At 33.3% G+C, this 26983-nt stretch overlaps 1 protein-coding gene and 1 pseudogene across 1 annotated transcript; one reads left to right on the plus strand and one right to left on the minus strand.

Moving 5' to 3' along the window:
• Positions 1-455: 455 nt before the first annotated feature.
• On the plus strand, positions 456-11050 carry LOC148614466 (high-affinity choline transporter 1-like; annotated as a pseudogene).
• Positions 11002-26534, minus strand: LOC148614467 (apolipoprotein D-like). Its single transcript, XM_088586184.1, has 5 exons — positions 26163-26534; positions 23685-23815; positions 22414-22499; positions 21957-22052; positions 11002-11520 (listed from the first exon to the last, which is right to left on the minus strand). The coding sequence occupies exons 1-5, from the start codon at positions 26280-26282 to the stop codon at positions 11348-11350; spliced, it is 606 nt and encodes a 201-aa protein (XP_088442310.1). The 5' UTR covers positions 26283-26534; the 3' UTR covers positions 11002-11347.
• Between the last annotated feature and the right edge of the window lie 449 nt (positions 26535-26983).

Below are 26983 nucleotides of genomic sequence, written 5' to 3' on the forward strand. Positions count from 1 at the left end.
TTTAAAATTATTAATTTAGAGAATATCGTTGATAGATCAGTATGTGAAACTAAAGCATCTAGCTTCCGTAACTGTCTTATCTTTTACATTTTGAAGATATGCATAGGAATATTAGGCATTGTTATTATAATACTTCAGAAATCAGTCCTATCAGAAAGAACAAAATGATAGAGACTCCATTTTATTGTAACTTTACCGATGTATGTTATTATTTAGCAATTATGAGGCGACATAACGGACCAGCCTGTGATAAAACAATGATAAATGGAGACTCCGTGAATTATTTCCTAAATATATACAAGGATATATGTAAGCAAGAATTTTATGGATAAATGCTATGGTACTGTGTTTGTACTTTTAAATGTATTCACCAACATGAAAATTTGATAAACCATTCTTCATTAATAGAAAAAAACTTATTGGATGACATGATCATAAGTAAAAAAAAAGATAGAATGGCTGTTGATATTGGTGGTCTACCCGCAGTTGCTGCATTTCCTGTAATATTTATGGCGATTGGTCTTTGGGTGGCATGGAGAACGAGAAATTGCAAAACAAAAACAGGAGGATATCATGCTACCGAAAAGGATTGGAATGTTTATAAGTATCTTTACAATGACTTGTGAATGTTTAGTACATGGTTTTTAGAATATTATTTGGAAGGGAAATTTTTGTGTTTCCCTTGTCCAAAGTTCAAATAGTCTTTTTTGTTTTCATATAACAATTTGTAAGGTTTCCTTTAAAAGAAAATATGAGAAGGATTAGGATAATGTATGACGGCATCACATTTATATTTCGGCTAACTGGGTAGAAGGGGGATTTATAAATTGTACAGCAGAAGTAATTATACTGATGGATTAGTTGGAAGTCAAGCCCTATTCTATATGTCTTGCTTTCAGTAGGTAAATTACACGTAAAAAGTATAACAAGTATTATGCCAAGAATTATGTGCTTTGTGTTTCTTTCTAGAAAAGCAATATGTGCTGACCTTTTAACGTAGCCTCGTTTTGTAAATTTCGATTGCTTATTTCCTTGCATGGTTGTTATGTTTCTTCATGACGTCTGTAGTTTTGTGTTATTACTATGTACTTGTTATGTCTTTGACTCTTGTAGTAATTATTTTAATATCCTTTGTGTAATTCAAAAAGAGTAATCAATGGAACCAAGATTTTAGCGGAAATCAAACGAATGTAATCCAGGGACAAAGCCAGACAAGAAAAATAGACACACACAACAAACAACATACAGTAACTAAAATCATACATACAAAGTAACAAAAGCAAATGAGCAACTCAGACTCCACTAAAAAAACTTGGAGCATGGACCAGGTGCACCGGTAGGGTAAGCGTCCTCTGAAAAGGAAGAAAAAGAAATACGCCGGTGCTGAAGTGATGTTGCCACAGATGAAAGCATAATTGACAATACGGAATGAAAAGTTATCGCGTTTGTCGAATAGTTTGGTCAGTAATTGTCCTTTATCATCGATCTCTAAGTGTAGGCTAAAATACTGGCTGACTTCACAGAGTCTGTAGTATCCTTTATCGCAAGTTCTTTTGGTTAGATGCGATGTATCAAATGCCCCGACACTGGGATTGTTTAAAGATATTACGTCATTTATGTAGGGGAAACTGAAATTCAAGGATCTAGCTAAACGATGTTCCTTCTTTTGGATTAGATCAGCTATAACGGCAGCCTCATAAAAGTGAAGGAATAGGTCAGCAAGTGGAGGAGCATAGTTTGTTACCAATAGAATGCCGACTGTTTGTTGAAAAACGTGTCTACAACAGTGGACAAATATGTTATCGACAAAATTCCAGCATATTAAAAAAATCCTTTTCGGTTTACTTGGAAGATGATTTGGAATTGTTTTTGTTTTTGTTACAACATTTCTGTCAACAATTATTCTTAAATTCATAGGTGGGTTCTTCTTTGCAAACCAGATGAGATCTTACAGACATATCACTATCTTTGATCCCTTCTTACAAAGGCAATGCAGATTAATGAGCGGGTTACTTTATATCCGTCGTTACTGGGAGACGTCTTTGTTGTTGCAGCAACTTTAGGAGCACTAGGTAATGTTACCTCCTAAAATAATTATCAATTCCATCTAGCATTGACATACAATGTTTTTGTGAGGCACTCCATCCCATCCCGTAAATCTATCAAAATAAGTCAAAATGTAAGAGAAATATCATGTAGGGTATTGGCATGTTTCAGCTTACTTTTTCCACAAATATAATGCTTATTTCGACTCTTTTTAATACATAGGAAAATTTACCTATACATTTATATATTGTTTTGGATAACCGTAGACACCTGAATACATCAATGATTTTTTTCTTATTTTTTGTCACTCTTTGAAACTAATCAAATCTTTATTTCATAGACTACAACAAGGGAATTCATACACATCCAATAATTTTGTAAACAACTGATTCATTTTATTCAGAAACAGTATGCTTAAATGACTTTAATCTTTTGAGGAAAGATTTTGTGAAATAGAATACAACAATACCAATTAAATAGATACAAATCTGCAGTCCTTTTTCACAAAAAAATCTTAAATGTAAAATTAGTCGTGAGTTATGACGTTATAATAGATCAACTTATTGTGATGTCATGACTTACGACGGATTTTACACTTACGATTTTGTTTTTGTTTTTGTTTGTTTGTTTGTTTTTTTTTTGTGTGTGTGTGAAATAGACCACAGCAGTTTCGTCATGCTGCACAACTCTTTTAAGGAGTTACCACGCAACAACTCTATTACAACCAAAGACATAACAATTCAAGATTCAAATAATGTGTTTACAAGACTAACTCAAAACCAAAAATATCCAAATGAAAAGCCAAATCCAGTACTGAAAAGATATATCAGAGTGTTACAGCAGATATATTATTGTAGCACCATAATAATAAAAGGAACGAAGCATCAGTGTTTTTCGAGTTTGGAATTTATTCATTATTCAATAGCATGTTTAAATGACATGAATCTTTCGATGAAATATTTTGCTATATAGAATTCAAAACTACCAAACAGGTTCTGGGTAATGGATTTAAAGGTGTCTTTTTTAAATCTTTTTTTTCTGTATTCTTTTATTTTATTACTTCCATTCTGAACGTGACGCGTCTTCCCCACAAAGTTCAAGACTTATTTTGTTGTTATGTCTCTATTGTAGTGAATTCTTTTCTCTTCTTTATTGTACATATCTTCTGTACTGTTTGGAATACTACATTAACTAACTTTGACAAGTGGCAATATTGTGTTGCCCGTTTGAAATGTTATATACAAGAAATAATCATGATGTAGGCGGAAGGTCAAGTGCGTTATATAAAACCCGGTTTAGGATGCACTATATAATTACCTTTTGGGGAACTGTTTCGTACAAAAATTACCCTGTTTAATTTTGTAAAATGTAAAATTTGCACGAATATCAGGATCTAAAATTGCTAGAAAATGTATCAAAAAGTGCATTATTATTTTACCTTTTTCCAACACCCTCAATGCATGTCTTCCTTTTGTGGGAGTTTCTAATTCCCTGATATTTTATAAAACATAGTTTTTGGCTATTAGTTTTGGAAAGGCACCAATGATTTGTGCTACAACTCAGTTATATATATAAGTTCGCATTATGTTACTATTGCTACTTGTTTCACGACACTAATCACTAATGCAGTTATAAATTACATCAAGCTCTATTCATCAAGGATTCGAACAATATGTACTTTTTATAAATAGTCACTTAAAATTTTCTGTTTTGACTGTCTCAAAACTCCACTTCAACTAAACGAGACCGAATTGTCAAACTTGACCTAACTGTGTAGTACGACCTTAACTGATCATTTTTTTTCGGAAATGTCTGTTCCGAGTTCTATGCAGTGGTTTCCAACTTGGCCGGTAACTTATTAAAAGGACTTTCGATTTTGACTTTTCCAATCAGTTCGGTATATTTTGTTTAAAACCCTTCATAAATATAATATTGCATTTTTTTGGTATGTTTTACGCGTATTTCGAGGAAAAACCCAGTAAAAATAAAATATCTAAATCAATTGTAAATAAAGAAATACATTGTATACAGAATTAACTAAAAATTAAAAAATCGAAATTGGAAGCCAAATCCAGCACCGTGAAGTTCTGCCATGTTCTGTAATAGAATTCATGAAGCCTTTATGTGTTATGTTATATAATTGTTGTAGGTACTACCCTATCAGTAGTACTACATGTCAGCTATGACCTCTCAGTTATTGTAGCTACAGTAGTTGTTGTTTCTTACACGTTCTTTTGTGGATTATATTCCGTCGCGTCTACAGATGTACTACAACTCATATTTATGATATTTGGCTTGCTACGTATTGCTAAAACACAGTCATACCACGTAGTAAAAATATATAATCCTAAGTTGGACTGCAGTTTGTTGTACAGTAGTCGTACTACACAGTTAGGTCAATTTTGAAAATTCGGTCTCGTTTAGTTGAAGAGTGTTTTGAGGCAGTCAAAACAGAAAATTTTAAGTGACTATTCATAAAAAAGACATATTACGAAATATTTATAGACTACAAATGTCGGGTCTATTTTGCACTACATTGGACGGAAAGTTTGAATAAAAAGAAACACATCGTTGCATATTGAAATTGGCATTCTAGTCATTGAAACATACATTTTGAAACTTGGGTTTCTATTTAATATTCAAAACAATTTGTATTCAATCTATGACCTTTGTAATAATAGTGTGCGTATATATACACTTGTTTTTTTTTTTTTTTTTTTTTTTTTTTTGGGGGGGGGGGGGGGAGTGGTTAATCATACCATTTGCTCTGAAAAATGATGCTGTAGGTAATCTGTCAACGAATCACACTGAGGTATAAGTAAAAGAATTCGACCGATCCACTTCCGGCATCTATTTTGACAACTGGCATCAGCTTATTCTTGGTGCAATCCAATGGAAGGGATTCATTTGAACAAATAACATATAACCATATATTTATTTTAAATGATGTGAAAATTTTTTTGTTATCTTTGATAATATAAAAGATATATTCGTTGGTTATTTGTCTTGGTTGGCTAATATTAAAGTATTAGGAATGTCGTTAACAATTATAATCTTTTTTTCAGTATAATCTTTTTGTTTTTGTTGTTGTTTGTTTTTGTTGTTTTTTTTCTGTCGATATAATTTTTTTTACATTTGATATCCTTTCATAACCTGCATGATTTGCCTGGCAAATGAATTTAGTTTTGAATTTGTTGAATATTAACAAACAGACTTAAATGAACTTATACAATGTTGGATTAAATGTACCAATTTGTATTGTATTTACATCTATGTTATTTTATTAAGGTATACTTTCAACGAGTGTTCACAGCACAGACAGCCCGAATGTCAGAAACACTGTCGTATATAGGTGTTATTGGTTGCTTTATATTTGTTGCATCATCCATGTTGATTGGAATCATTGCTATTCAAACAGGTAGATTTTTTTCCTCTTTTTTCACAAACTGAGACAGTTTAAAAGCTTCGTTCATAGGAATAAAAACAAATCTGGGGATTAAAGTTTCAAAATATATAGGGATATAACAATTACTACGAAGCTTGATGTTTTCAAGATTATTGGCACAAAAGTATAATACTAATGATAGTTAAGCTGCAGTTCATGATTTTACCTAAGACAGTCCATATCATTTCTATTTGAGCTATTTTTATTCGAATCATCACTCTGCCTCTTGTCATTTGAGTGCGTATGCGTATTCATCATTTATCATGTGTACTGAGTACTTGAGTAGAAATTCCTCTTTCCAAATCATCTTCCAAATATACCGAAGGCGATGTTTTCAAAATGCTGGAATTCTTTATTGACAGCATATTTGTTCAGTGTGGTGGACGCGTTTTTCAACAAACGGTCGGCTTTCTAGTGAGGACAAATTGTCTCCTCTACTCACTGACCTATTCCGTCACTCTTATCAGGCTCCCTTTATAGCTGATCTTATCCAAATGAATGAGCATCGTTTAGCCAGATCCTTTGATCACAGGCTCTGCTGTATAGATAACGTATCACCCTAGCTTTGTGCATTTTATACATCGCATCTACCCAAAAGAACTTGAGATAAAGTATACTACAGATACTTTCACCTCAGCCTCATATCTTGACATAAAGTTAAAGATCGATGGAAAAATAAAACTATTTACCACACTATACGACAAACGCGATGATTTTCCATTGCGTATTGTCAATTTTCCTTTCATCTGTGGCAATATTCCTTCAGCACATACGTGTGGTGTTTTCATATCACAACTCATACGTTAAGCCAGAGCGTGCTGTTTCTACGTAAACCTTTAGTATCGCGCTAGACTTCTTACATGTAGGCTTCTGGAACAGGGTAATGTTGCTGCAAGATTATGTCATCACTACAGAAGTTTTTTGGTCGTCATCATGAACTCGTGGATCGTTACGGTGTTTCCATCTGCACATTGAGGACCGATTTAATTACTGTGTCATAATTGTTTCCTTTTTCGTCAACCCTGGACAAGACTTTTAATGAGCAACTCAGCAGTTGTTGCTAGAAAAGCAGAGCACGCTTGCACTACCGGTGCATCTTGTCCATACTCACACTTTTAAGGGAGTCCCAGTTGCTCACTTAGTTTTGCTGCTTTGAACGTATTATTTTAGTTTTTATATTTTCTATGTTGTGTTTGTCTGTAACCCCTGTCTGGTCTTTGGCCCTGGATTACATTGTTTTAATTTCCGCTAGAATCTTGGTTCTCTTGATTACTTTTTTATAAACATTTTTTTTCTAACTTATTTTGTCTATCTTTCTTGTAACATGTGTCTGTTCAAGTGATCGTGAGTTTGAGATTTGGAACGTTACTTGTTTCTTTACTTTACCTTCTAATTTGACTTATTGTTGTTCCACTTTTTGAGTTAAGCATTGATGAAGTAGAACAATAAAACACATTTTTAAAGGAACTTTCCGGTAAGTTTCTTTTAAACTTAAATCTGAGAGATGACTTCGTTGAAGATTTATGGTTAAGTATTTTTGACTAACGTTCGAATATTAACCTAAATATGACTATTATAGCCATAGTCAAATATGGCTAGCCTCGGATCAATAACTAAGCCAATATGAAAAACCTTAAGCAATAATACTATAGCATAATATACTTTAACATGCTTTGTCCACTAGAATAAACAAAGTTACAATGTCCGTTTACAGTTAAGGGTACTATTACCAATAAGACCTATCGTACTCCACTTATCACAAGCTGTTATTATCAGTTTGGACAGTTAAACATGAACCATGTGAATGAATATTTTAGACTATGAACTATCCCTCGTGATCTTATAGGAGCCAAATTGGCTCTTCCTATTTGTCCATGTAATTGTATGTGCATAATAAATTATCAGCATAAAATAATTTAAACAGTTTGTAATAAATACTTATTTTAGGTTCCAAGATTTATAGTGTATCATTATCGCATTACCTGTGAGGTCATGAATTGTTGTAAAGGTTAATATTTGAATATTTGCACAAACTACACGTATTAATAATATATTTGCTAGTGTTTAGCAGTATTTTGCACATTACAGAAAGTTTGAACTGACGTTTTTGAAAGTTCAAAGGACTAGCCATTTCTTTTTATTCTCTTATATTGTAATGTGTATATCAATTGTATTATCAATTTTTCACATTTGAAATTTGAACAAGGACTTCGCACAAAAGATTTGGCTTAAAACCAGTTATGAAAGCTGTTTTTGTTCTATTCTAGATTGGAGCAAGACGAGTTACCATATTCTAAACTCCACATCTACGTCATTGGCTGATAATAACGTTCCCAATGGTTGTACCTTTGGTAATGCAGCATCTATGCCCTAAATCTGTGGCTTTGTTCGGATTGGGATCTGTGGCAGCGGCCGTGATGTCCTCTGTAGACTATGCAGTACTTTCGTCAAGTGGAATGTTCTCTCGAAACCAATCATTTCGTGCATTTTAAAAGCTAAGATATTGTTGTTTGAGCAGATAATTCGCCTGTCTTTGTGGAAATAACTAAAATCCCCCAAAATCTCTCGTAACACAGTGTTAGCCAATTTTTTGCACGATATGAGTGACGCCGACCATCAGCTGACTGTTCCTATACTTGGTTTAATTTTCGTGTTCGTGCTAACATATATACTCAATACTGTTAGGCCCGGTTTGCTCTCATACGTGGTATTTGTAAGACATGACGGGCAGAAGGGTTTCTAAACGCCCGTGGCTGTCATTTGGGGTCTCTCTGTCACGGTGTAAAGCACTGAAGCGTTTACACAGTCCTCGGGCATATTCATACCCGTGAATGTGGGTTATAGTGTATTCGGGGAAATTAGTTGTCATGTGACCACATTAAATGCATTATAACATGATTTGATGTCGATCCGTGACCTTGTGATCCAATTTGTAATCTGTTCACTATATACTGTATAGCCTCAGCATTTGCTGAATCTTTGACGCAGCAATATATTTTTGGGATAAAATCAACACTTCCAGGTGCATGTAAGACAGAAAGGTAGCTCAACTTAATGGTGCACGCCAGTCAATTCATGAGAAATCTCCAAGGCCGAAAAAAATAATTTTATGTATTATTAAAACTATGAATGAAAACATTTCACTAAGAAATGTCCTAGATATTGACTGTAGCTGAACCTTAAAAGGGTGCGGATTTTATTAAGTACCAAGACATTAATACTACACACGTAAAAATAACTACGTTTTGTTAAATTGTGAAGAAGATTTACAGGATTAAATGAAATAGTATTCCAAAGTTAATGACAGTGTAGTTAAGTACTGAATGTCCATACACGTTATGTTGGTTCTGAAACAAGTACTATAGGAAACATTTTCAGGTTATTTAGAAGTTGATAAAAATTGTTTGATACAAGATTTAGTTGAAATATTGATTTTGAAACGTTAACTGCGAGCCAGTGTCGATGGATTTAGCCTTTAAGTCCCTCATATACCGGTATTATAATTTTAATTCATAAGAATATTTTCTGTTGAGTACGTAACTGTTAGTGGGAAAACGTCACAGTTTTGCAATTTTAATCTCTTTTGATAAAGAACTGTTTTACTAGGACTAATGTAAAAACAAAGACTTTATATATGAAAACAAATTCGGTCGTATATTGGTATTGTGCTGACACCGACGTCATCGTCGGCGGCGTCCGTATCGTCGTCTTCCATATTCACTTGGTTTTTGTGCGATGACTTTAGTTATGGTTAATCAATTGTTATGCAATTTGATATGATTTTACTAACTACTAAAGGAATGCTCCTATTTAATTTTTATGTTAATGACCACTACCGTTTTCAAATTAGGGCCATCCATGTAACGGACAGATACCACACTATCGGTTTCTGTCAATCTAAAAAAAACCTGAAAGTTCAGAATTTTACGTAAGCTAACGTACATAAAATGAAATGGACAATCTTTAACATGACATATCAGTTCAACACATCCATGGAAGTATACCTTTAAGATAGAAGCATTGTTATATGTATATGACTTGAATTATGGTTATGGCAAGCCCTTGTGTAATTGTTCTCCATGTAAATATTTAGTAACATATGTTAATGGATATTTATCAACATACGCATAATTCAAATATTGGAGTTTTCTAGAAAAGACAAGCACATCCTAGACAAAACGTATAATGTTCAATCAAATTTGCTCTTCGGGGGATACCAGTCTGAGTCAATACTTGCCCCTCAGTCCATACCAGTCTATGTCCACACTTGTTACAAAAGTAAAAAGTAATTTGAAAAAAAAAGTAAAATTAAATTGAGATTTTTCTCGCCAGTTTTTTCCAAAATGCACCATTCTGCTACTTTACCACATGTAATTAGAAAAACAGCATCGTGTCAAACAATTTATATTCTCAAAACTTGATTGTTAATTATATTAAAACTTCGTCAAAGAACTGGTATTTTATTTGTTTTATGTTTTGTTTTCATTATTATGATTAAAGTTAAAACCAACCATAATCCAAACAGTTGAAGAGATGTTTGAGAACACTAAACTGTATAATTTCGGGAATGCTATTTGTGAATCCATTTCGTTACTACTTTGTTTACAGGCGTCCGAGAAGGAGTTAATTTGGACAATAAGAATTAGTACAGTCGTTATTGGAGCCTTTACCATGTTATTGGCCATTTATGTGCGATCAATATATACTCTTTGGGCTCTGTGCTCAGACTTAGTTTATGTTATTCTTTTCCCACAACTAACCTGTGTTATATATTTTTCATCGACAAACATGTACGGTTCCGTAGCTGCATATATTGTGGGCGGCCGGGGAACCTCATCTAGGAATTCAGTATACCATTCGGTATCCTTGGCACAGAATGTTGAGAACGGAATTGCAGTTCAGCATTTTCCATACAAAACATGTAAGATGTTAATGTCACTTCTCACGCTACTGATTGTCTCATATTTTACTAATTTGTGTAAGAGTAATCAAGGGAACCAAGGTTATAGCGGTAATCAAAAGAATGTAATCCAGGAACAAAGACCAGACATGGAAAACAGACATACACAACAAGGAACATAAAGTAACTAAAATCATACATACAAAGTAACAAAAGTAAATGAGCAACTCGGACTCCACTGAAAACTGGGAGCATGGACCAGCAAGATTTTGAATTAGATAGACTAGATTTAATACGCCAATCTTTTAACAAGCGTATTGTTGTATACTATTGACATTTCATACGTTTTTCTGTCTGTCTCCATTTGCCTTTCGTCTGTTTCATTAATAATAGAGCTTTGAAAGAGTAATCAAGGGAACCAAGGTTATAGCGGCAATCAAAAGAATGCAATCCAGGGGCGAAGACCAGACATACACAACAAAGAACATAAAGTAACTAAAATCAAACATGCGAAGTAACAAAAGCAAATGAGCAACTCGGACACCACTATAAACATGAAGGATTTTAATGTTTAGGTAAAATATCGACTTAAAACAGTTAACAATTTAAATGTATTATACATAGTTTATTATCAAGGTTACATGAGTAAGACTGACTAGACGGATTTACATTGCAAGACTGGATGGCTGTAGGTCGCTGTGATTCATTTTATGCATATATGGCATTGCTTTGATATGAAAACTAGTAAGAAATTCTGCCTTTGGCACCGCACAAACAACACTTTCGTCAATTTTAAAAACAAATCAGGCAGTTAGCTGTTACACATGTAAAAGACTTTTGCCAAATCACAAAATAAAATTTCAAACAGATTTAAAATTTATATTGTTCATTAATCGCGTGTCATAAGTAAACATTCATACTACATTAGTAATGCTTTAAGCTCAATAATGTCTAAATTAAAATGATCTCGATCTGCTGGTATCGTTGTTTTGTGGCATAAGACATGTGACGCGGTCATTGGACACGAGATCCTGTGTGTTAATACCATGTGCCTGGAGATATCTGTAGATGAGTAATCGGACGTATCTTGGAAGTCCAAATCTGACTCTGCTCAGCACATACAGATGCTCTGAAATATTTTAGAGAAAGCTTTTGGTCATTTATAATCAAACAGTTCCATCATACCATTATTTACTTCAATGAACCTCAATGAAATGTTAAATAACATTGATTGGTATGTCTTATTCTAAAACGTAATAAAGTTTGAGATTTCGACTTACAGGAACTTTTATGACAAAATCTTTATATGAACCATGAAAATGCCATACTTCTGAGTTTGCTGCACTGATGAAAACCAAACAATAACTACTCACCCATAAAACAGTATCCCAATTTAGAACTTTAAATATTAAACTTTAGCTTTGGGACTAATAATGGACCAATTCATAGACATGAACTAAAGGCCATGAAACCAAAACCAATAAAAAGTAAAAGAAAATATACTTTAGGTAAAATAAACATATCAACATTTTAACCGATGTATAAACCTATGGCTTTTATGTATACTCATCGCATACGTTACCTACCGACGCCAGGAGAGGAATTATTGTATTCTCAATAATCGTTACATCAATATAATACAAGATCAATTTGTAACGGGCTTTCTGATTGGTTGATTCCCTTGTGCAAACTAGGCTTTGTTCTATGGCATCATTAAGTAAAAGGGTCTGCACTCCGCGAATCAAATAATTCCAAACTAAATAACATTTTGAATACGGATCAATTATCAATATTTGGACTTCCACCCATTACCACCCATTATAGAATAAGTCTTATATTTGAACAGGTCATACTCAATTAATAAAAAAATTAGAAACATTTCTTAAATAATTGTATCTATGGATAACACAGAAATTACAAAAATGTTACCTCTTTGAAGAGTGCAATAGTTTGATTTAGGGAATCTCTGGCTTTTGAATGCGAGCTCTCACAGGCTATATTTGCTTCAAATAATAATTTAAAATACAACAAATTAATTCCCATGAAACGTTATAGACTCTGCATCATTACTTTGAAAGTCGAATGCCTCCGCATTTTATTTAACTATGATGATTATTCATTAATTTAATAAATATTAATTCAAGTGAACTCAAATAAAGTTGAGTAACTTTAAATGGTTATTCACAAAATCTAAGAGTGTTTTCAAAAATATCAAGCAATTCAGAATTGCCAGTAATAGTCTCACTTACATCCAATTTTTTCATATAGTACAATACACTTTGTCTTAAGACAGTTAGAAGTATCAGATGTCGCAATGATGCAGCAGAATTCTGTGTCAAGTGAAATTGTCCAAACCGAACCCTTAAAGACTGAAATTTTTTATAGATAAGTGTTGGGTTTACCAATAGTCAGAATACGTTTTAAGTACTTCTCCGTCTAGGAATCGGGCAAAATGCATATAAGGTGTGGCACATGAAGCAAAAAAACGCAGAAATTCTATTGCATTAGCCAATTAATTATACCTGATAGTCACCAAAAATAACCATCAAAGTATTTGTAAAATTTGCCTTTTTAAGATATTGATAGATTAAATTTAGTTGAAATGCACTTCGGAAAATGTCAGGAAAAGTTTTCCGCACTCTTTCCATTTAAAAGCAGTCAAATATCTACGTCACAGGTGCTTCAGGATAAACTTAGATAGATTTTTGGTTGTTTTCTATATGTACTGAATACAATTTAGGCAAAAATGAGGCTACATTGGGGAGAAAAATGGTCGAATGTTCTATGTTGTGTATGTCTGTTTTCCATGTTTAGTCTTTGTCCCTGGATTACTTTCTTTTGATTTCCGCTAGAACCTTCATTCCCTTGATTACTCTCTGCCACAAACTGCCCGATTCTTACACAGAATGGTAAGACTTTGAAAGTGTCATGGTTAAGGAAGTTTATTGAATTACTCATGATTCGATGAAACCAAATTTTGCTGATGTACTTGTAGTCATCAGCTTTACTGCACGTGTTTTTTTTTAAAAGGTTACGTACTTTAGACGCACTGCGAAACAACGCGCATGGAAAAATTAGTAGGATGTCTTTAACGTTTCTTCTATGGTTCAGGAATAAGTCTCGTTTGTATCGTGCATACAGTTAAATAAAATTGATAAAGGGGGCCTGACAATTGCTATGACTACAATTCGATTTACTACGGACGTTTTAAATCCAAATTTAATATGGATGCAAATAGTTTTGCTCAACTTATGTGGAGTAGCATTAGCAATGAATGTTTCAGTGGGTTTAAAAAAGTTCAAAATCAAAGGTAAAATTCACAGAGAAGATACATTGGTTGATTACTTCCATTTCACTATATAGAAAGATTTAATAAACTTTGTGTAAATTCATTTAGTTAAATGATCTTACTGTTTTATGAAACTTTCCGAGTAAAATATTTTCAAATTTTCATAACTTTTATAAATGCAATATAAATTCTTGAACATTTTATGGATTAAACTAGAATCAATGCATTAATCTAAAAATTCAAATTCTACGATAATAAAGTTGGACACAAACGTATAAACGAGCGCGTCATAATAAAACTCATGTTCATGTTCATGTATGCATTTATTGTTTCTCTCTAAAGATACGGTTATATCATCATGAAATAGATAAAGTACACGCAAACCTCGTTGACCAAAATACATCACTTTTATTATCCATAAAAAATAACGTTTTTCCTAAGAAATAACATGACTGTATTGCACAACAGCGTCCTCTCAACCATTTTGTGTGAATAAAAAGATTTACCAAATGTATAAAAATTCCTTTTATTTGTGTGTTTCTTTGGCTTAGAGTACATTTTCATGTTAAGGAGATACTTTTACAAACAGACATATCAATCTCATAGAATCAATTATTATTGTAGTGACACTTGACAGATATTTACCACAACATTGTTAAAGTACATTTTTGAGTTAACACGGCCCGAAAAGTTACTAGATAAACCAAGAATCCAAAAACAAACAACAGAGAATCTTATAAGCCTATTATAATACTTAAAGTTATCCCAAATTCCTTTGCAAAACCTGGCATCATAGATCAAATCAAATACATGAAATTATCAATTGTAAACCGTATTGATAATTAATTTTCCGTTAAATAGGAGTTATCAGGCGTTATCTATGGGTTAGCGAGCGTAATCTATAGGTTAGCGAGTGTAATATATGGGTTCACGAGCGTTGACTATAGGTTAGCGAGTGTAATCTATGTAATAGCGAGCGTTATCTACAGATTAGCGAGCGAGCGTTATCAATGGGTTTGCGTGCTATAACTACAGATTGGCGCGCGTTATCTATAGGTTAGCGATTGTTATCTATGGGATAACAAGCTCTAGTTTTCTAGTCTAAAGTCCATATAGCCCATAAAGATGTCAAAATTAGTACTATAATACGAATTTAAGTTAGAAGGTTCATACTAATTACGCTCATTTTTCTATTTCTTATAAGATAATATCATGTAAAATGTAGTTCAATGTAAATCATCGAAAAACATCTAGCACATAGACATTTTCTTTCCGGTATATCAAATGGGTTTGCTATAGAGACCACACACGTAAAAGTCCCTTGGCCGTTTTAAAGACTTGCAAGATAACGATACGAAGAGAAGTTACTACACAAGCTGTTTTTTTTTCAATACAAAAAATATTCGGCTGACCTTCATAATAATTTAGCTTATTTCCATTTAAACCGGTGATTATAAAAGCATGTGATTTTCACAATCAACGGACCGTAATTAAAGTTCCTTTCCAAAAAGGTTTCTTTTCAGGGGAACCGAATCTCCTTCAGCCTATTCTTGATCTGAGGTTCATTTGTTTTGAAAAATACCTGAAAAACATTTGTCATACGATTTTCATATATTTAAGACGACCATGAAAAGCCTAAAAAGGCATATGTTTAATGTTTACGACTAACACATAAATTTATGAAGAAATGAGAATTTAAATTTTATGGTAATAAATACTTTTCCATTTAAATTTATATACGAAGAGACTATTGCTTTCGTTTGATTTTGGACAGTTTTCATTTGTTTTCCTGCCCCGTGCAGGTCCGGGTGTTAAAAGAATAGGCCTGCAGCAGCGCTAAGCTTGTCGTAAAAGGCGACTAAATAGTGCTCAGAACCCTAGCCGGGGGCTAGCAACTGGGACGTGTGCCCCAGGTGGTGGAATGGGGTACCCCTGGCGTGTTACATGCTGGGGTTGTCAGGCTATAATACGGAAAACCTGATCGCAAACCATAGTGGTGCATCGTGTTGGGACAGATGCCACGTTCCTCGCACGTTAAAGAACCCTACTGTGGTATTCTCCCGGAGTAGTAACCATAGGGCTCCGCCACATGAGGCTAAATTGCCCGACCTTACCCATCTCTCCCTATTTCCAGTGGCAATCAAAATTTGTCGACCCCATTGTCCTTGTGTCCCATCCCTTTTTCAATTCATCATCATTTCATGTTCATTTTATCATCAATTTCATGTTTATCGTCTGAATATAGCTGAAATATTGCTGCTCGGACGTTAAACCCCAACAAACAAACAAACAAACATTTGTTTTCTTAAAACATATCTTTCAGTATATGTTTCAAACATATGTTTGCATATCTTCCAAAACATATGAAACATATGTTGCAATTGTTCCTGCATATTTTTACTACTCTCAGTGGTAAAAATGTTACTGTGGAAAAATAATTTTATTTATAAAACTTAAGTAATGTATTATAATGATGTATTCTACCCTATTTTAGTCAGATCCAGCCCTTCAAAGGGCTTCACACTCATGGGAAGGATCTCTCAAAATTCCACCTTCTTTCCTCGGCTGCCATAGCAAAGAGCGGTGTTAGGATTTTCTAAATCGGTTACCATCCGCGTTTCTTTCTGTGTAAACGTACTTAATTTTTACTTATTTATGGCAGAGACTGCATGAGCTTTCTATCAAAGGAATATTCAGAGAGATCTAGGACAGTGACAGAAGTCCAGCAGAATCTGAATGTGTCGTCTGCACGCTCAGACCAAAATCTGCATCATGAAAGCCAAGATGGCATATCTTTGAGGGATGATAAAATCCCGAAGAAAATATGAGTCTGAGTCTTCAGGAGAGAGCGACACAGATCCTTACGAAAATATGACATCGTAGAATGAGGAGGGGGGATGGTCAGTGAAACTGTTGTCAAGGACAAGGGTTTGGATGAAGCACCGGTTCTCATGAATCAGGTACTTACTCCGCCCTCTGTTGACCAGTTCGTTGATGAACTTATAGGCAGCCGTAAAGCATGGCGTTTCATGAGGCTTCATGATACCAGCTTGAAATTCATTCAACGGAAAAAACCCAGATCATGGGTCCATTATTAGTGCATGTTTCTACAAGCGCCGAATTAATTTCATGGCAAAGATCCTTAAAGATGTTCAACAAGCCAAACAGACAGTATTTCGCAATCAAGACGCCTTGTCTGATTCAAACGATGCTCTCTTTGCCGATAGCTTCTATAATGTCCTTGACAGGAAAAGCAAAGACCACAAAAGGGCTCGTGAGATGGTAAAGGAATTGAGACTCGTTGCTAAAAGACATAAAACAGACCATCAGACCTTTCCGTCAACCCCTTCCACCTCGAAACAATGACAGACTAGTGGATCTGGCAAGGACATAGGACAGAACTTACAACACAAGTCGTCTGACTTTCCAAGGCCAAGACACAAATCTGGATCATTTGGAAGGAATGGAGTCAAAAACAGAAGGTATCTATCATGTCAAAGATTCTCATCCTATTTCTCATGTAGAAGATCAGTTGCTAAGAGTGCACAGAATATAGTCTGTGGTGCATATAACGATTACAGATCTAAATTTTGCGCAAATAGCACAATCGAACATATCCCATGGGGGTTGCCTCAAATATTTTGAGGGAAACTGGTCAAAGATAACATCGGACAAGAAAATTGTAGAGAGCATACGCTCTTACACAATATAGTTCAAAGAGACACTAACAAAGACACGAATAAAACAAACATTTCAACACAAGCAATGAAATGTCTGGATCAAAAGATCACAAGAATGATTCAAAATTGGGTTATAGAGGAAGTAAAGTCCCAAAATCAAGTTCAGTTTTCAAGCCATTTGTTTATTCGACCCAAAACAGACAGGGAATATGAATCAAAGTATGAAATATCAACACTTCAAAATGAAAGGTTTACCCACAGTGATACAATTATTAGGTGGCAAAACTGGACTTTAAAGAGACCTACATTTGCATTCCAATCTTGAAGTCCCACAGAAATTATATGCGGTTCCTCCATGGTGGAACACATAACAGTATTGCACCTTCCCATTTGGCCTAGGCTCGGGTTCAAGGAAATTCACCAAAGTGATTAAGCCCATTATTGCTCTTATGAGACGGAAAGGGTACCTCTAGTAATTTACTTCGATGATATTTTGCTCATGAATTAGTTTGGTACGGGATCAGAGCACCCTTATATAGATTCTACACAACTTGGGGTGGATAATGAATTGGTCGAAATCTGTGACCGAACCAACATAATAAATAGAGTTTCTAGGTATGATAATAGACTCCAACAAAATGGTGGTGTCCCTACCCGAAACAAAATGCAAGGGCATCATTCAAAAATTTGCTTTGAAGATTGACAAGACACCCAGATCTTGCCTAATGATAAAGATAAAGAAAATTTTAATTCACAACCTAGCGAGTTTGATAGACATCCTGAGTGCGACCTCGGGGGCGGTAACCCCAGCGGCTCTCTACATATGAGAGCTACTAATGCTCAAAACAAAAAAAAAACTGTTAAAATCACAAAATTACAAAAACGATAATAACACTGTCCCCGGATTGCAAATTAGATATAAATTGGTGGGTAGAACACCTACCAAATTGGGACGGGAAAAGCATAATCTCCCCAACCCCGAATTTAATTATAGAAAGTGATGTATCGTCTCTTCACGGGTGGGGAGCAGTCGATGGTATAAACTATATAAAAATCGGTGGTCCTTGAAATGAGCAAAAAAAAACAACTGCACATAAATTCATTAGAGTTAAAGGTAGCAGAATTTGCCTGAAGCCTGATGTCTTTAGCAAAAGACAAACAAAATTTGCACAAATATCTAAATATAGACAACACGACAGGAGTAGTACATATGAACCGTGCGGGTTCGACAAAATCAATTATGTCTCCAAAGATGGATAACTCTAACTGCAGAATATATCCCAGCGGTCTAAACTGTAAGGCAGATTGGGAGTCCGGACACACGAAAAGTTCACGTGACTGGATACTGAACAAAACTGTGTTCTATCAGATAAAAATGGCCACTAGAGACCGATCTCTTCGCGGATAGCCTGAGCAATTATGTCAGTTGGCAATCGGACCCATTAGCAGCTCGGACAGACGCATTCAAGATGAATTGGTGGGGGTAACGGGTTACACGCATTTCCCCCCTTCTGTATGATTGCTCGCTGTCTCGCGAAAGCAATTTTATGATAAAACTTAAGTAAGGTATAATACATTCCTCTCTGTCCCAACCTTAAATCAATGGGAGAAAATTATAACATATTGACGATTTTATTGATATTATGTAAACATGAGACATAGACTGACATTACAACCGGGCTCCAGTATCAAGGACCTTTTTCTAATGAATAAATAAAATTGTTCAAACTTATATTATTTCTATTTAAAAAAAGGAAAATTATTTGTGTGTATTACCATACGATTTTTGAAAAAGAAAGTTGTTTACATTGCCATACGAATCAGACTGTCTGTGTCAACCATCATAAACAAAAATCAAGTCTGTTATTGTTCCATTTTACTACACTTGCAATCCATTATGAAAAAAAAATCTGTATTATGATATTTGGATATGTAATTACTCGTGACCAGAGTCAGCAGCTTCCGATTTAATTTCGGGAATCTGCCTACATAATTTATTTTGCATATATTTAATCCAAACATTTTTATCCTTTTTAAGCCTCGTTGAGGAGGAGGAATCATGGGAAATCTTTCCCATGAGTCTCAGCTTTGAAGGGCTGGATCTAGCTAAAATAGGAAAAAAACATTATTTCACCTTACTTAAGTTTTATCATAAAATCCTAATTTCATTTTGTGCACTTCGTGCACTTATAAAATTCTCAATTTTTCAAACTATTAATTACCATTCCTGAAAGTGAATCCATATTTCTTATGTTATTTAGTTTAACAACGTTTATCAGAAATTAGTATTAATAACTTATCCAACTAGCAATACAAATGATAAAATTGATTGTTACTTAGGGCTATAGTACGTATCCTATGATTGTCACAAAACTTGTTGTCCTCGAATCGTTTCGGTATTTTAGATAGCAATGTATACAAATCAAAGATTAAAATATTTCGAATTAGTAAGTTTTCAGGACCGTTGTGGATATTACATTGCAAATGAAATAATGTAAAATTGATATGATGAACCAGTTAAATAACATTTTCGTGGGGATTTAATTTAGTTTAAAAATAACGCGACACACGTGTACATCATCAATCATATTGACATACAAAGTAAACGATCCTTTAAAAGAGTTATTCTAATAGTGTTGTTAATCTGAACACAGAAAGTAACTTAAAAACATTTAAAACGGTTAATATTTAATGTTTGATGAATAAAAAAGATAATATAAGCATAACTTGAAGACACTTTGTCATTTTATAGCATATCAATCCTTTCCCTAAAACACTGAGGCTTCATTACTTGTATTGCTCACGGTAGAAACGATCGCGATGGATGTGGCTTCCTTTTTCAATAGTTTTGGTTTTGAGTACTTCTATATGTTTGGATTTAGATCTTCCTATACATTTGATTCTAATGCTGGTGATGAAATGTTATTCCTTGACACATGTGTACGGCAAAAGGGTTTTACAGTGTGTGTTATATGTCATTTTAATTTTGCATGCTGGTCCCAGCAGAACTCATCACCACTAAGTAGGAGATGTATACTGTAATCAGACCTTAAAGTCTGATTTTAGGGTGTAAATCAGTACTGATTTGCGTCGTTTAATTAAACCACTGTGTTTCTAAATGAACTTCATCTGAATACAAATAAAATAAAAGATCTGAAGTAAGATTATTCGGAAATATACCATTCGTAACATATTTGGCGGGGAAATTATGTTACAATGGAAAAGCATATATATTATCATAACCTAAAGTATGGCCTTGTCTCGTTTAATGCTAGTTTACGTTCGGTACAGAATATACTTAGAGACATATGACAAAGCCATAATATTTTTATTTAGATTATCATTTTTTATTTTGTTTTGATACCTGGTAATTAGTTGGCCAAATATAATGGGAATGGTACATATTATTTCCTGATAGATAACAGAGCAAAAGTAAGGATTATTTATTCTGAACATCATAAAATTGATATAGTGATAGCCGACCAAGGGCAGTTCAGAGCTTGAATTTCATGAATCAAGACAAGTCGGTGCTGTCCCAAAAAATTCATGTTTGCTGGGCTGTCAGATTGCACCTTTGTAATATTAAAACGCAAACAACAATGTGTTTTATAATCAAATTAAATTTTAGTATTCACATTAAATAAAAAAATATTGTGCTATTTTTCAAACCCAATACCGATATCAAATTCTTCTTATTCCAAACCTTTGATATGTCAAGAGTTACATAGCCATTCAAAAAAAGTAATACATGATCAAACAATTAAGTATTTAACGTCATTATATCATGATGTATTTTTCTCAGCATGTTTGCATTACAGAGTATTTAATTCATGAGGTTAAATCAAAGTGATGTATTGTACTTTCTGTAATGACCCATGAAAGTAAACAAAACAAACCAAAGCAAAAACGTACAGTGACAAAAAAAACAAGGTGTTTCTGATTGATTTGACAACTAACACGCTTTGCGTAATTGTGAAGTTAATTGGCGAAAAAGGTGTTGCATTTCTAATTCAATGATTTCATTTTGTACTAGCTGCCTTGTCAAGAGTAATCAAGGGAACCAAGGTTATAGCGGAAATCAAAAGAATGTAATCCAGGGACAGAGACCAGACATGGAAAACAGACATACACAACAAAGAACACAAAGTAACTAAAATCATACATACAAAGTAACAAAAGTAAATGAGCAACTCGGACTCCACTAAACACTGGGAGCATGGACCAGATGCACCGGTAGGGTAAGCGTCCTCTGCTTTTTAAAATTAAGCAATTAAAGTAAGATTGAAAAAAATTAATTGTTTAAAAAAAAACAGAGGAGGCTTACTCTACCAGTGTACTTCATCTATGCTCCCAGTTTTTATAAGTATTTGGATTATTTAATCTTTTTTAATCGGAATTGATTACTCCTTCACCAAAATGGAGCTGATACCTATGTTTAACTAATTAACATTAGTAATGTTCGAGTATACCCCTTGTTGAAGTATCATATTTGCTTGTGATGCATGTACCTGATCACAAACTGTCTCAATAAAACATGAGTGATACTAATTTATCAATACAAAAAGGACCAATTCTCGAATTATGATATAATCTTACCGATATGACTGCCATTGAATAAATCTATACATGACCAGGTAATAGCGAATAAGCGGTAATCAGTATCCAAAATCCAATATGGGTAGGGAAACTGCTCTGGAATTGAATTAAATTATATATTTGATCAGATGATTATCAATATTTGTACTTACTATTCTTAACTAAACAAAGATATTATACAAAAAAGTTTTTTTTCGTGAAGACTTGACTAAGTTTTTTGTTCCTCTTAAATGAATGATATTTGTTTGCATAAAACAAGTGCATGCTGTTGCAACAAATAGACATAAATATACACAGAGAGTAATATTTTCAAATGGGGTATTTACACATTATAATGTCAATATTCATATCACTGCATTCATTTACTAGTACATGTACTGAAAGCAAATCAGCGTCATCCTAAAAATAATCATAATTAAAAAAGATGGCTGTCCAAGCCATCCATAACATAACAAACCTTGTGGGTCTTGGACCAACCATTTAGCCGGATCTAGTGCATTTATAACTGTGGCTGTATGGTCTATACGTTGATAGGAATTATTTCTATTCAAACAAAAGCAAAACATAAATATTTTTTTATTTCGAAAATATTTGAATTAAAGTTGTACACATCCCATAAAAATCTAATATTGAAGTTGTGAAAAGGTAGCATTTACTGATAAATGAAATGAAAAACATTCAATATTTTTATCTCAAAGAATTTAAAATTCATCATTATGTGTTATACGTTATACAAGCTTCCAGCGGAAATCAAAAGAATGTAATCCAGGGACAAAGACCTGACATAGAATACTGATACATACAAACAAATAACAAGTAACAAAAATAAAGAAGCAACTCGCACTCCACTAAAAACTTGGAACATGGATCAGGTGCAACGGTATGCTTTTCTAAAAACACCCGCCGAGTTTCTAATAAACTATTAAGTCCAGGGTAGACGGAAGGGGAAAGGAAAACTATGACATGTTGAACAAATCAGTTTTCATGGTGCATATGGATACAACGTAACGATACATGAGTTCATGATGACGACCATAAAACTTGATATCGTACTCATAGTTTTGTGTAAAGCGTCTTACGACGTATTCAATTTTTTTCAGTGATGTTATTGGAAACCTTTAAGGTATATCAAATGTTAATATATTACCGCCAATGAACGCGACTCTCAATTTGTTATGCAACAAACAATATCAATTATTTCTCAAGTGTTCTTTGGTTTTAAACAACAAGTTACATTATTTGTAAGTGGTACGGTCCATTAGACAAGTGTGTATTTAGACAAAAACATTCGTGTTAATCATGAAATGCTTGTAGTTTGGTTGTCTATAAAAAGTAGAAACATCTTGGTTGTGGTTTATTTTCTTAAATCCAATTACAATTACTATTGTTTATGTTGATAATTCTTGTAAACTTGCGTACAAGTCTTCTTGGTGCTTTCGAGAAAATTTTTTTTCTGCTGTCAGTGGTTTCAATTATTTTGTAAACGTAGCTTATTTCCTATTTCATAGGGAAGAAAGTTTATTCTAAAGTTTAGCATTAGCTGTCTATTTTTGTCTTTTCTATATTTTTTTTTTTTTTTTTTCATGACGAATAAACGGCATAAGTACATACGGCAGTGTTTGGGATAAAAATATAGAACAAATCAAATTTAAATGTTTTGAATATACTCTATATAAAAATACATTATTAAATGTTTGCTTTGTATAAACAACTCTTAATACGACATACGCAAGGTTGAAATCCATTTTTTCCATTCGAATCGTGTAGTTTGTATTGAGATTCATATTGATCGCCGGGCATGCCAGATCTATTCTTTTGAATTCTGAAAACTGTTCCACTCCCCACCATGGTCCTAAAAACTACAAAAAAAGTAATGGGTTATATTAGGTAGCATCACTGTTAATTGTCAGCTGAAAAAATGCATCAGCCATAGTTTTGCTGCATCCATGTTATTTACTTCCGTTTCAATTTATTGTGACAAAAACAGTACTATATATGTATCGCAAAAAACATTTTCAGAGTGGGTGTGTGCGCAATGTACGCAGGATAAATAATAATCAACAACTTCTCATTCGCTGTTATTGACTATGAAAATGAAAATATTCACAGAATCCAACAAGCAAGCTGATAATATCGTCTACAATATTGCAGGTTTAAGAAAACACTTCCAAACACTTCTTTATCTTATACATATACTTTAAATTCAGTCAATGATAATTCAACGTCATAAGTCATTTGACCTCACAAGTTAATGACGTCGGAGGACAAAACGAATCACTTGATCAGAAGCTTTTTGGTATTTGCCTGCTGCTTCATATTAATTATATGTTAGTATATACTTTTTATATAAACAAAACATCTTGTTTTTATATTTGAAAATTGTTTCAGACTCATTTTTATCCAAAGTACAAAACAAGGGAAAATTCATGAACACAGAATATATATATTTATATCAAGCATGACTTAAATCACGCACATACCTTTTCTACAAAACATATGCTAAACTATCTAATTTAAAATGATTTATTTTTGCGTATTTTTTTTTTTTATATTTTAGTATCTTTTGTAATTGAATGAATTAAATTATTACATTCAACCGATACAAACTAAACAATATTTTGCGAGTTCATATTTACCACCAAACAAATCTGATCCAAAAACATAAAGCAGGGAATCTTTCATACAAAAAAAATGAAAATTCATCAAAGTAATGTGCATTTTCTCCGGTGGTTCCGTAAAAATTCTTCATAGTTTGAAACATACTTTTTAAATAATTTGTCAGTAAGACATTCTTAAACGTTCAATTACCCTTAAAAAACTTAAAGGGAAACTTTACATAATGTTGAGATTTATGATAATGAATTAGGGTATAGGTCACATACCAGATATTTCTGTTAAGGTAATAAGATTTTTTTGTAAGTTTTTGCAAGAAAAATGAGTTTCAGTAACATATGTTTTTGCATAAAAGAGGGAAGGGAAATAAAATGAACGAAATGAAATAACTCGAAAAGCAATAATTAAAAGCTGTGTATGTAAAACTTATTAACCATTATCATCATAATGTATTATTTACGTAGGGAATTGCTTCGCTTGTCTCGATTGCAGAAGGTCAAGTCACCCAAAAGACAATAGGTAATCACTGATATTCCGCCAAACTCGCGACATATGGGAGATAGGATCACGACTGGTTAGCTTGGAGTCAAAATGCAACAATTGGTCATCAATGGCTAATGAGTCTATGACTTCGGCGGGTGTTTCTAGAAAAGCTTACCCTGCCTTTGCACCTAGTCCATGTTCCCAGTTTTTAGTGGAGTCCGAGTTGCTCATTTTCTTTTGTTGCTTTTTATGTATTATTTTAGTTACTTTATGTTCTTTATTGTGTTTGGTTGGTCTTTGTCACTGGATTACATTCTTTTGATTTCCCTTAGAATCTTTGGTTCCCTTGTTAATTCTTCTAATATCTGTCCTCATTACTAATTCTTAAACGTAAAATATATTTTGCAGTCTACTTTATCGAGGGTAATCGATTATTTAAAACGATGGTTTTTGAATAAGTAGCCCTTACTATACAATGTAAACGCTGGCTATTTACGCATTACGAAGACACTGTATATATACAAACTGAGAATAGCGAGATTAATTATGAACCTTTTTTTTGTCTTGCGTTTCAAACTTGTCCTCCTTGTTGAGATAACAATATATAATAAGAAAAATAAATGAATAAGGTAACAGTTTCTTATTTATTTTCCTCGTATACTCAAACAGATATTCGAACTTAGTTGCATAAGATACAATGTCGCATTAAATTTGAATGTAAACGTCTGTGTCTAAAATTTTCTAAAGTTATTACCCAGTATTAATTAAAAATCAAACATAAATTTGAAACCTACAAATCAAAATAACTCTTCAAAACAAAAATATCGTGCGCCTGTAAGTTACAACGGCTGGAATATCGATTAAATCTGCATACCGAAACCATTCAATCAAAATATTTCATATTAAGGTAAAATGGTACATGTATATATGGTCGCATTTAAGAATAAATACAAGATATTGAAACCATATTATCCAAATGTCACACAACTATAAGTTGTGATTACTTTGTATTAAAGTGAATAAAAGATTACTATATGTTTATCAAAATATAATCTTAAAAATTCATCAGCTCTGTATATGTTGATTTTGATCATCATATTTTGTACTTACGGATTGAATATTAAAATCTCGAGGGGTAGGAATATTTGGGCATCTTCCAGGTCTTGTGACTTGTCCCAATGTGAACGAAACTATGTTCAATAAAACATAAATAATAAGAAAGCGTTCCATGGCACAATAGAATGTCTGGGCAACACGTTTATTTTGATTAAGTTCCCTGTGTAAAGTTGGAAAACTTAAATCCCACGAAGTGAATGTGACACTATTGTCTTAAGTTTAGATTTGATCGACTTGTGCTAGACACGCTTCGTTGCGCTGATTTTTAACATTGAAGATGATGAATTAATGACATGTATTTGTTTTCTATAATTTCCCATGATTGTTCATGTTGTGAAATGCATGTCTCTGTGTTAACAGACGTTGTATATGGTATGTTGGAACAAGTCATATGAATAAATTACAGAGATTAATGTCATATCTATACAGATTTTTTGTGGATCATGTGATATGAAAATGTACTTCCGAATTTATTATTTGACGTTTTATGAATAGTAGCAGATCTTTTTTCTTTCAGTTTGATTTTACCTGTAGAATAGCTCTAAAAACTGAACCAATATAGAACCACATCAATATTCTGTTTGTGCAATGATTCATCATTTTTGTTAATGATATTTATTGCCCTATCTTTTTATTTCTGAAAACTAAATAAGAAAATATGTGTAAAAAACATGATGAAATGGGCAGCCTTGTTCTATCCCTGAGAGAATATCAGATTGTTACCTATTACAATTATGGCTTTAACTTAAAACTCGGTTCAATAAATAACAAAACCCACTCACAATTTCGTATCAGATATATGCACAGTGACAAAT

This window comes from Perna viridis, chromosome 6, assembly GCF_037379345.1.
Source record: "Perna viridis isolate PV_CMFRI_1.1 ecotype Kerala chromosome 6, ASM3737934v1, whole genome shotgun sequence".
Taxonomy (NCBI): Eukaryota; Metazoa; Mollusca; class Bivalvia; order Mytilida; family Mytilidae; genus Perna; species Perna viridis.

Coding starts and splice junctions, on each gene's coding strand:
- LOC148614467 (XM_088586184.1), bottom strand. CDS start 26,282: ATGGAACGCTTTCTTATTATTTATGTTTTATTGAACATAGTTTCGTTC. Junction 23,816..26,162: donor GAGATTTTAATATTCAATCC/GTAAGTACAAAA, acceptor CTTTTTTTGTAG/TTTTTAGGACCATGGTGGGG. Junction 22,053..22,413: donor GTTGGTCCAAGACCCACAAG/GTTTGTTATGTT, acceptor ATTCAATTCCAG/AGCAGTTTCCCTACCCATAT.